General features: G+C 41.1%; 1 protein-coding gene across 1 annotated transcript in view; it reads left to right on the plus strand.

Annotated features, from left to right (window-relative positions):
- Positions 1-12,380, plus strand: part of LHFPL6 (LHFPL tetraspan subfamily member 6) — a 139,806-nt gene extending 127,426 nt beyond the window's left edge. The window contains exon 4 of the mRNA XM_062614976.1: positions 11,312-12,380. Coding sequence (XP_062470960.1) covers positions 11,312-11,430 — 119 coding nt within the window. The 3' untranslated portion in view covers positions 11,431-12,380. The remainder of the gene's footprint in view (positions 1-11,311) is intronic.
- Positions 12,381-12,558: the final 178 nt, after the last annotated feature.

Genomic DNA, 12,558 nt, shown 5'->3' on the forward strand with positions numbered 1-12,558 from the left:
TTCACATTCTGCTGTGGTGGGTGCTAGTGAGTATGACACTGAGAGTCTAACTTAGCACATGTGGTTACTCTCAAAGGAGTATGTTTGGTGTTCAAAGGGATGCTGATCAGCACACAGTGTACAGCCTCTTTTATGAGGATGACAGAGTAACTGCTGCAGCGTGAACCACAGGCAACATACACATGCAGTTAGGAATGAGTGGACCAGAGAGCCAGCAGAGGTGGAGGTTCAACGCTGAGATTTGCTCTGGACTTACAAAAGGTGAGGGGGGAAAAATGGTTGAGGTTGAAGGTAGAAAAGATAAGCCAGCTGCTTCAATATGCATTATAGGAGGATGCGGAGGACAAGAGGCAGATGCAGAGGAGGGACTGCAAGAACTCAATTGAGAAACAGCTGAATTGTGCACTGTGAAATGCAGTGTTAACCAGGAGTATTCCAGGATTAGCATTTGAATGAAAAGTTTTGCTTTACCAAAACAAGAAAAACCCCCACTCCCTGTAACATGCTTGTAACTAGATAGAGTAAATAAATAGCAACGCTAAGAAACCATTAAAAAAAAGCTTAATCCTTATTGGGTGTGTTAGACAAGAAGTGCTTCTCCATGTCTTCAGGGTCTCTGAAAAGGCATTAAACTAACAGGTACTCCAAATAGTGCTGAGATAGCCCATACTGTGAAGAGGGAGCCTCCTCCTTCCACCCCCACCAAACACACACATTTCTGTGTGCATTCCAAAGCAATATTTAAAAAGGCTGCAGGAAAAATAACCATGCCTTGAATTTATCTATAAGTGGATTTGAGTATTCTTTTCTAGAAAACTGTCATGGTTTAAGCCCAGCCCGGCAACCCAGAACCATGCAGCCGCTTGCTCACTCCCCGCTCCTTCCTCCCCCCACTCCCGGAGGGCCTGGGAGGAGAATCGAAAGAATGTAACTCCCACGGGCTGAGATAAGAGCAGTCCAGTAACTAAGGTATAACACAAAACCACTACTGCTACCACCAGTAATAATAATGATAAGGGAAATAACAAGGGGAGAGAATACAACTGCTCACCACCCACCAACCAATACCCAGCCCGATCCAAACAGTGATCTACCCCTTCTGGGTAACTGCCCCCAGTTTATATAGTGGGCATGACATGCTGTGGTATGAAATACCTCTTTGGTCAGTTTGAGTCAGGTGTCCTGTCTCTGCTTCGTCCCAGCTTCCCCTCCTCCCTGGCAGAGCATGAGACTCAGAAAGTCCTTGGTCAGACTAAACATTACTGAGCAGCAACTAAAAACATTGGTGTTATCAGCGCTGTTCCCAGGCTGAAAGTCAAAACCACAGCACTGCACCGGCTACTAAGAGGGAGAAAAATGGCTGCTACAGCTGAACCCAGGACAAAAACCTAAGCCATCTTTGTGAAATGCCCAGCAGCTCTCTGCTATCTTTAAAATTGGATATTTATTTGTTTTTTATTAAGCAAGTGAACTATGTCCAAAGGGTTTTTACTTAAACATTTATGTATTGAATCAAGATAATTTTTTTCCAATCAAATGAAAGTGGTTGTGCAACTCTATCTCTACAAAGAGGCATCATTCTTCAACTGAAGATACCCTGCCAAGGACAACACCATTTGTCAGTTAAGTTACATTCAATGGATGAGCTGTTTTGCTAATGAGGATGGGGAGTAACCTCTGTAAATAGACAGAGAGAGAGGCTGATACACCTGTAAAGGGGGCTGCTCTCTGCTTTTCTTTAGCAATCTAATTTTGTCATCATGAAAAGGAAACAGAACGATATATTGGGGCTTTGACAAATGACCTTTGCAAATGTTGTTGAGGGGTTAAGGCAGTGATAGATCTCTGTCGTGTTCCTCTGCTTGTGGTCAGCAGGACCTGTATGGAGGTCTTGAGGTCCTGCTCTCTGTTCATGGAATCACAGAATCAACTGAGTTGGAAAAGACTTTTAAGATCATCATGTACTACCCTTAGCAGGGCATCATCAGTTAAAGAATGACACCTCTTTGCAGAGATGGAGTTGCTCAACTGCTTTCATTTGATCGAAAAAAATTAGCCCAATTCAATGCATAAATGTTTAGGTAAACCGTTTGAGCATAGTTCACTTAATAAATGACAAATAAATACCCAATTTTAAAGAGAGAAGCAAAGTGCTGGTCATTTCATAATATTGGCTTGGATTTTCTAGAAAAGAATACCCAGTGAATACTAATGTGTTCACATGTATAAACTCACATTGCAGCACCCCATCTCAGATCATAGATGGAACACCGTTCCTACTGAAACACCAGACTGTGAACTGGAGCAGTCTTCTGCTGCTGTTTTTAGGGTGGTAACTCCTAGAAGTACAGTGATATAAATAAATGGGGCAAGAGAAAAGTGATTTTTATGATTTAAGCCACCAGTTTGCTCAGTGACCAAGCTCAGTGACCCAAAGTGCTTAGTCTAATTTGGCCACAGGCTAATGCTTGAGGTGGAGACTGGAGTTATAAACCAGCAGTGCTCAAAGGGACTGCCTTTCACTTTTACCAGATGTCTGAGGATGGATCAAAATCATGTTAATCTCTTGTCATCACACAAGCTGTTGCTGTTATGATGCATTATTTACACCCTGGAGTTGCCTGTGAGCCTCCTGACAGCACTGATGTGGCACAGGAGAACTGAGCCACTGAGAGTGTGAAAGTGAGTCAGATCTACACAATCCCGTGGTCTGAAAAAGGAATTAACAGGCAATTTCCCCAAAGCAAGCATCTTTATAGCGTATCACACATATAAGCACATACCACACATTCAGTTTTGCTGAGCTAGAGGCACTAATACCATTTTGTTTTCATTTCTAAATCTACCCTACAAGAATAACAGCTGAAAAATAAGGGGTTTAGCAGGAAATTCATTAGACTGAGGAGCCCTTCATTAAGGTGAGAACATGCATTAAAGGTTGCAACCATCAGACATATGAAAAAAAAACCACATTTTGCAAAACTTGAATTGTATGAAGAAATATTCTGAACTTGCATGCCTTTTTTTTAAGGGCAATGTGAGCATATACATATGAATACATTAGTATTGGTTTTGGATCATAGAATAGTTAGGGTTGGAAAGGACCTTAAAATCATCTAGTTCCAACCCCTCTGCCATTGGCAGGCACACCTCCCACTAAACCATGCCACCTAAGGCTTTGTCCAGCCTGTCCTTGAGCAATAAATGTCTAATATCAAATGAGACTTCATTTTAGGTCATCAATTTCATTTTTAGGCATTGATGTACATGTGGAGACTGCTTAGTTGTTGCATGCTCATTTCTGTTGCGGTGGTCGCAAGGGCAGTTAAATCCCACAAAAGGCACCAGAGAGTAGAGTGCATGCTCAGTTTAACTCCTAAAATCAAGCCTCAGTTGGCACCTAGTGAATAAGCTCCAGAAACGCTACCAGACCAATACCTGAGTCCAAACAGCAAAATTATTATCTAGAGTAAGATACATTTACCTAAATGTAGATGATTCATGCCATTGTAGGTGCCCTAGAGGAAACTCCAGTTGCCATTTCCTACCACAAGATGTATGAAATGATAATATGTACTTATTACCTAATATTATTACTTATTACTTATAAATTATATTATGTACCTTATTAACCTGAAAGAATAATATTTTTTTTTTAATTGAACTGCTTGGAAAATAAACTTGTCTTTCTTTGAAGAAATATGGTGTGTTTGAGCAGTCAGGACTCAGTCTGGATCATCAGTGCTCAAGAACTTTTTACATCCTGCTGCTTTTTGTGAGAGGTTACTTTTTATGTCATGCATTTCCTGCCTAGGGCTTACTTTTTTATTCTCCAGGATGATCATTTGTGCTAAGAAGCATCCTACAAATGTGACTTGGTGTTTGCTGTAACTATCTTAAGAGCTCATCTTTGAGTTTCGTTATGCTTTTAACTGCTATTAAAGGCAGTGAAAATCACAGGTCTGGAAGTGAGGACTCATGTGGCTCAGGTATGGCCACTGGCGCACTGTGCCCTGCCTACCTATCTGGCAGCTGCTGCCACAGCCTGCCCAAAAATACATTCTATGCTTGTTTGAGTTCATGCCATCCTTATAAGGCTGGGAGCAGTCTCCTGCCCTGTTTCTTCCACACATCCTCCTAGAACCTCTGCAGTTGTTTCATGTTGTCTGGCTGTCATGCTCTATTGCTACCTGTCGTACACAGAGACGTTCTAGGTCTGGGGGCCCAGCTGCAGCAGCAGTCAAAGCAGGTGGCTCCAAATGCACACCTTTGCTTGCCCTCTGTGGTGGTCCGTCTATCTGTGAACTACTGTGGAAGGGCTCTCCTAGCCAATGTGGCCATCTGGAGAGCAATTTAAAAGGCTGGCTCCCATCCTGAGCTAAACAAGCCGCTGAATTGCCCTCAAAAGCCCTCAGAAACTTCTCTGTTGAGGGGTATTTGTTTCCAAAGATCATTATTCTTAAGGTTCCTCTTTGCCACTTTTAGAGGGCTTGAAGCATCTTAAAGAGAACTGTTGACTTGATAGTTACTTCTGCTGTAGAAATATTAGAGTCAATTATCTTTAAAGCACTTTAAAAGCAAACAGTGCAGTTACTAAAACAACATAAAACCCCCACAGAAAGCAGTGGATATAAAAAAAAAAAAAAAGCTTTATCAGCTAGTTAATTTGCCTTAGGTGGCATCATTTCAGCATCTGGCTGAGTGTTGACATACAGTGCCAAAACAATCAAGAAAAGGATTTAGAGGGTAGGACAATTTATTAGAATCCTATTAAAGGCAAAGGCTTCAAAGGCGTATTTTTCGATGAGCAATCTATCTGACAAAGCCAGTTTTCTTGTTTGCAGATCTTCTGCAAACAGCTCAGATATTTTACCAGCTCAGTTTTTTTGAGTGCGGCTAAGCACAGTCTTTACAAGCACACCTGAGCTTCAGCTGCTGAGTTCTTAGATAAATGAATGAGTCAGTCTACGTGCTAGTAAAAAGTGTTTCATCAAGGAACATTTCCTCTTTAGTGCCACCTGGATAGCTTCCATTATTAAATCTTTGTAAGCCTTTGGTGACTACATCAAGGTCAACATATATTTCCTCTAACACAAGGCACTTGCCTTTATTGCTAGAGTTAGAACATGGATATGCAAGGACCCTCTGCAGTCAATAGAGATAACCAGGAACATCCAGAAAGGGACTCAGACCACCTGGAAGCAAGTACCTGATGCTCTTTATTGCCTGCAAAGGGCAGCTAAACTGGTTGTTTGGAATCCCTTCGTAGTTAGGGGGAGAGAATTAAATGCTACTAGAGCAGGGTTCACCTGTTATACTTTACTTTAAGATGAAATGCAACACACTCCTGTGACTTTTTCTCCTTGTCTCCAGAGGGAGTCTGAGAGACTAGTCCAGTGTAAATCTCTGTACTGTGGATGTCCAAAAAGAGGTGAAATTAGTTTCACTTCCTGTAATAGGTGGGCTTTCTGCTGACTTCTTCCAGGAGTCTGGGAAAGCTCCTTATTAACAGGACATAAGCTGTTAGGAATTTCAGCATTTTAATTGACATAAGGTATTGGTTTCTTCTTCATTGTTCCGTGGTAAATGCACACCTAAGCAAATATGAGGTTCAATTAAACAAAATAATGTGATCCTCCAAAGGAAGGAGGATTTGGTCATATAAGTAAGTGTCTGCATGCAGTAGAACTGAAGAATTTCAAGTTGGCACTTTTCTGCTTTTTTACACTTCTGAATTTTATGATATTTTATGCATTTAATTGCAAGCCGAAATGCTCATACACTTTCTTTGACCAATTATAAATAACCAAAATAGCTTGATCTGTGCATGCATAAAAAATCATATGTTTTAAAAACCAATGAATCTATTAAGAAAGTCGTAGCCATGCAGCAGACAAAGAAACCAGCTTCACTAAACGCCTTATTTGATATCCAACTGTTTGTTTGGCTGCAGTTTTACCTTATACAGTGTTCTTTCTGTGTTTCACCTAACTACTTTAATCCTTTCCGGGTGCATTCCAAGTTTTAACTTCTTTTCGTGCTTTTGTAGGTGATTTCACATGATGGTTTTTCATTGTAAGTTTGTCAAGGAAAAAAAATCTTCAGCTATTTAATTTATCTTGACTTTGTTTCAAAATAATTGTGCCTTCTTATTAATTAGGTGATTAACATTCATCTGTGGCTTTCATATTTCCAAATCCCTCTATATCCCTTAACAGCACACTCCTTTTTTTCTCTGATTACTTTTCCAACACCCTGATTGATTATGTGAATTCACATTCCCTGTAGTACTGGACTCTCATGTGAAGCTCTTAATTAGATTTTCTGCACAATGTTTTTGCAAGTAGGAATTGTAGTTTTTATTTTTGAAGGTATGTAATTTGTATTTTTCAGCCCAGCTAATTCTGAAACCTTTTTTCCTTCATCTTTTAAAGTAGGCTGTACATAAGGTTAAATGATCAGTTTGCCAAATACTCCAGGCTTCAAGCCCAGGATAGTCTTAACAGCAAAGAAGGCACAAATATTTAGGATCCGAAGTCTTGCAGTTAACAAGTTTGCATCCAAGACACTTTAATATTCTGGATATTTTTTCTTAAGTGTCAATTATTAGTTATTTTAGATTAAAATCATATGTTATTTTGAGGACCTTGATAACTCTGTGATAATTATTTGTAAGACATCATGAGTAGAAGTCCTAGTAGAATTCTGTTTCAGCAACTGGATCCTGGCACAGCTCCACAATAGATCAAGTATCCACAGATTTTGTGTTGCCAAATTTCACTCACTCCCAAATTTGTCTTAATCTTTATCTGATTTACATATTGAAGAGGAGGGGGAAGCTAAGAGACATACATCATGCCTTGAAGATGACGTTAGAATCAGGAAAAGGCTAGAAAACAGGAAGTGTTTTTTGATAAGCCCGTTCATCACTGCAAAACTACCATTATACAATCTTTGATCTTTCAATTTAGGAAATGTTGTTTTATATTCGATAAGACTCTTTTCTCCTGAATTTTCTTTCTACTGTGTCCTCAATCACCATGTTTTTGTCCTTTATCTTCAGGAACCGCAATTTCTCTCAGTCCTTTTACAAAACAGAGGAGTATAATGTTTCCATGCTTTCCTTCTTTTATTTGCTTGGAAAGTGGCCATCCATCCATACAGCTGCAAGGTCTGTTATTCTATGATTTCAGTGTTCATCCTGACACTCTCTTGCTGCCAATCCCAGTAAAACAAATGTGAAAACAAAGTTCTTGATGGCTGACTACAAATTTACCTGAGCTGACTTGGACAGTCTTGCTTCACTGAGCAACCAAGAGCTCAAATTATTTATGCTCTCCTTTACCAAAATAATCCCCCCAAAGATTCATAACTAACAAAATGCTGAAGCCATAGCTTCTCCCACCATACTGACCTTTCAAGTAAAGACTGTATTGTTAAAAGCAACACCAATTGTGTGCAGAGAAAGAAGTTGCTGTGATGCATGTCATCTCCATCAGCTAAAAGTGTACTTCAGCTGCTGGGGAATTTTCTTTGGCATGAAACCAGATCCAGCCCTTCTTATGAGCAAGAACATGTACATATTCTCGGATGCATTTCCACACTTTCAGTGGACTAGCACACTTCTACCAGCATACATGTATTCCTGTGCGTCCTTAAGAAAACAACAATTTTTTGTGCCTTTATGTGTGTGTGAAAGTTGACGTGTTCTTAGTAATTGTTTTAATTCAATCAAGTAATTAGTTGGTCCTGCTCTTCATTTTAGAGTTTTGATGTTAAAAATATCAGAAACTGCAATGCAGCATTTCTAATCTTTGGTATGATGGGCTCCATGAAGGAGAGCTGCTCTACCTGATGGTTAAATTTAAGCCCCAGCTCTGCAGAGTTCTTAACTGTGTGCTAAGCTCTGAATACAGCTACTCCCACTGATGTTAGTGCAATAAAATTAGAACATGAAAAGGGTCCTTCTGTGACCCATTATTATAAAATAAAAAATCTAAAGCTAGAAAGCAAAATCTGTCTTCTCTAACTTATAACGTTTCTAAAGATGTTTTTCTTTTCATTTGATGTTACATTTAATTACTCATCAACCCTGCTTTTTATAAAGCTTCCTGTTCCTCTTAAAATCTGTGTTTAATATCAAAGTGAAGCAGAAGTCATTTTACAATTTAAAGTGCAACTGTTACCCAATTATTGACAACGAAAAATCTTTCTTTAGGGTATAGTGGAATAAAATAGGTCATATATGTAGTAAAATAAGAACACCAGAGCAAAAATGTTAACTCCTAAAATGTTTTTTCTCCTTGTGCAATACAGAATTATAAAAGGAGCGGTGTTGTTTCATTTTGACACGGGGCTATGCACTGCAGGCAATCATTCATTGCAACAGGTACCTTGAGATTGATTATCTCTGGCCTTATAGCTATACTTAGCTACGGACCTAGGACTTACCTATACTGACAATGAAAAGTATAGCTAAGTCCTTTACTCTGAGACACCTTCTCTGCTGGAGGCTCTTCATCACAGTAGCTTGAAATGCTGTTCTGCTCAGCATCATCTGAGTACAGATCAGGCTATTCTATCCAAGGCCTCCCATTGCTTCTGACACAGGCACAAAATAATGGCCAGGTTTATTGCTGTGTTATTATAGCTGTACGGTCAGGCTCCTGGCTCTTTCATCCATTCTCCTTCACTCTCCCATTCTTTCATTTGTTCATCTTGACACAACTCACACTTCTGAACTACATTGCATTTGTTAGATCAAGAGACTGCCTGCCATGCCTCAGAGCATTAAGTAGGGCACTGGTCCTTAGGGTAAATGGAGCATGGTATGGAGAAATAAACGTTATTCTCTTCAGCCAAGACTGAACATGCATGTTGTATACCTGTTGAGCGCATCTCTGACACCGATTTAACAGTTCTTTCTTCTTAAGAAGTATATCACGTACCTTCTCCCCCTCTCTCACTGCCAAGGCATAAAAGTTGAAATCATGCCATGCAAAAGTTCAAATTTACTTCATTTTGTCCCACTTAGATCACAGCTTTGGGCAATGCTAGCAGGTGAATATTTAAACTCTTCTTAAAGGTGTCATTTTGACATTTATTTTCTCTACCTGGAAGCATTATGTAGAGAAAGGTTTACTTTTTCAAGCTGCACCTACAATACGCTAATAGCTTTATGAATACTTAGCAACTTAAAAAGACCAATCAAATAGAGTCAATCGTATCATAAGACTTGCTTTAGCACACCCCACCTTTGTATAAATGTGATCATATTCAAAGCAATCTAGTTTAAATATCTTGTGTATGCTTATCTCTGGTTTTGAAATTCCCAGCAGAACCTATAGACAGTGTGTGTACACAGGCAAAGCAGTAGATGGCCTGGACACAGGTCTCTGAACATCAGAGACATTGACAGGCACTTGGCAGTTCTCTATGGTTTCCAATGGTCTACTCTTTAGGAAATCAGACTCTGGGTGGTCTTCTGTAATGAAGCCAAGAAAAGTGTTGATCTACAGAGCATAACTAGATTACAAAACCAAGTAAATCTCCCTGCCTGCTCCAGCACATTGAAGAGAGGGGCTAATGAGCTCAAGCCAACACCACAGCTCTTCAAGTCCTCTCGTCACATTAGGATTTTTGTTTTATTGGACACTTTTTTTAAATAAAAAGCTTTAAGGGTTGTGAAGAAAAAAATTCAACAAGTACTATACTTCCTGTTGTGGTGTCAAACTGGTATCTTCAGAGCAGCCAAGAACCTAAGTCTTGACTCTCCCTAATGTCTCCTTACAAAGCTGGCCTGATAATACCCTGAAGACAGTCAAGAGACATTCTGTCTGCCTTGAAGAATGCTAATGCTTTGGACATGTTGAGATGTACAGACATCTTGTGTGTCTTGTGCCTAAGGCAGGATTAGCTGAACCCAAAGACTGGCCCTCAGGGATGCCACTGGAACAAAGTACGGACATGCCACCTGTTTCAACTCTGTCTTCCTGGATGGAAACTCTGTTGTTACCTTCTGTTCTCCAGAGGGAAGAATGGTTTCTGCTGCTTTTTCCAGAGGGTGGGAAGGAAGTGTATTGCTGCTTGTGTGTTACTGAGAATACTTACTGCTCAAAGCAGGGTGATATCACCCAAGATTATAACACAAGAGCCTCAGTGGTAAAGGAGTCCCAAACACTCAAGATCACAATGACCAAGGTCATGCAGCCCAAGTGAAAATTATTTTTGAGATAGGCTGAAACCCTGAGGATTAACAGCAGCCATCTCCCTGCTTTTGGAGATCTCTGGGAGGAAGCTTCCTCCCTACTGCAGCTGCTGTTTTCCTGATCTCCTCCTGTACTTAAGGCACAGTGGTGCCTGTAAGGGGAACAATCACTTCATGGTCTACCATGGGAATCCCCAGGACCATTCACTAGTGATGAATTTGGCTCATACCAATAAAAGATACTGAGGCCATTAAATATATTCAAGGCATAATGTGACACTGTTAAACACATTAGACAAAAGATCAGTGAAGTTTTCAGTAATGAGTTATGACCTTGGTGGGGTTAGGAAAATTTCTGTATTTTCATATTTCTGGACTCTGTTCCCACAGCAGCCACCATGCAGGTGGTCCCTTGCCACCACACTGCTTTGTGGATGTTCAGGGTTGGTGCCTATTTGAGGGAGACATGTTCGTCACAGCTATGACCTGGATTATTGTTTTCTAGCAGCTTGCAGCCAGATCTGGTTTCGAGCCCTGTCACTGCAGTGGTGGAGCTGGGCCTACTTAGCTCTTTGTGAAGGGAGCAGGTCCTGGCCCAAGTTACCTGCAAACCCTCAAAATCTCAGTCAAAAATAATTAAAATATGCTCAAATACTGCCTGGAGGAGGGGAAGAAAGAGAAGTGTGGGGAAAATCCAGTTTAGACCACAGCCACTGTGGAGAGCAGTGCCATGGGTGCTCCCTGGGCCAGGCGGGCAGAGGGATGCCTGCCCATAGCTGAGCCCTGCCTGTCCCATGGCTGAGCCAGCAGCCTCAGCTTTGGCTCTCAAATGTCATTCCCCCCTTGTGGAAATGGTAACTGGCCAAGGAAGTCATCCCAGAGGCCTGTCTGCTTAACCAGTATATAACAAATTAAGGGGAGCCATTTAACGAGCTTGGCTTCTCTAATTGCTTGAATTATACCCTGCATTCCTTGTCTGAGGTGGACATACAAGCGAGCAGAAACCTAGACAAGTGTTTTCCGCTGGGTGGGCATCAAGGAGGGTGGTGGTGGTACTTCCTCCCCTGGCTAACACTGTGCCATGTTGCTGTGTTTCCCTTGCAGGGACCTGCCACATCGGCTGGGCCTACTACTGCACGGGTGGTGGTGCGGCGGCAGCCATGCTGGTGTGCACCTGGCTGGCCTGCTTCTCGGGTAAGAAGCAGAAGCAGTACCCCTACTGAGCAGCCCCAGCCGCAGGCGCTACCAGGCGCCACAGGGGCTTGCTGACTCCTCTGGATAACCACAGTGGACAAGACGTTTTCAAGTGCTTTCTCTCTGGAGTGGGTATGGGCAGGGTGGCGGGTGGCCCCAGGGAGGGCAGGGAGGTTACTGGCACTGCAGAGCCACCCATCCGGGCTGGACAGGGATGGGCTTTCTCACCCATGCTTGTGGTTTGCTCTGCAAGGAAAACTCCGCTTTGGTAAATGGTGAAATCCTGCGTGCACCAATTAATTGAGAGGTGGGATGGCGGTGCCCAGAGGCTGGGGTATCAGCCCCTTGGTGCGGCGCTCCCAAAAGCACACATGCACGCACAGACATTGACCATGGCACAAAATGAGCAGAGAGGATCTTTTGGTGTGATTCTCCTTTCTTTTCCATTTTTTATTTTTTTTTTTACACTTCTCTCTGGTGGTTTAAAATTCAGTGTTGCAACACTTTTTAATCTGTACATAAAACTTAATAAAAGGACCAGTAAGCCACTTTATCAGTATTTTGTATATTCTCTACGCATTTTTTCTCCCCAAACATTTAGCCATTGCTTATTCAGCCCTATATAACTTTTACTAAGCCTGTGTTTTCAGCATTATTACAAAAATGCAACATAATCACTTGGCATATGTAGCGTTTCCCTATAGTACTTTTAGGGAGTGAAGTAAATGGACGTTTTTCCGTCCATTGGAAATTCCACTCACGGTACTGTAGAGCTCTGTTGGTTATATACAACTAACAGGAAACTTCTTCCAGACATAGATTTCTGTTGCAGTTATGTTTAGCTCATTGATGTTGTATTGTGCTGTACCATGTTTATTATTTCCATATTCATTTTTGTAAAATATATATATATATTATATGTGCTATTTTATGTTTGTATTTGAAAAATCCCTGTAAATAAATATTTCCTTGATCAATACTTGCAACACGTGGTCATGTCAATGGATTAAGAAGTTCCTTCCCAGATCCCCATTGGAAAAATCCTTGGAAATAACCATGACTTTTACAACCATGCTGCATCCTTTTTCCCTGTAAACCACATACATTTAGGGTTCAGTTACACTGCCTGAGGACAGACATCTATTGCCACTAGAGGC

The sequence above is a fragment of the Pezoporus occidentalis genome, unplaced genomic scaffold (assembly GCF_034315485.1).
Source record: "Pezoporus occidentalis ecotype Australia unplaced genomic scaffold, CSIRO_AGI_Poc_V1 ctg18, whole genome shotgun sequence".
Taxonomy (NCBI): domain Eukaryota; kingdom Metazoa; phylum Chordata; class Aves; order Psittaciformes; family Psittacidae; genus Pezoporus; species Pezoporus occidentalis.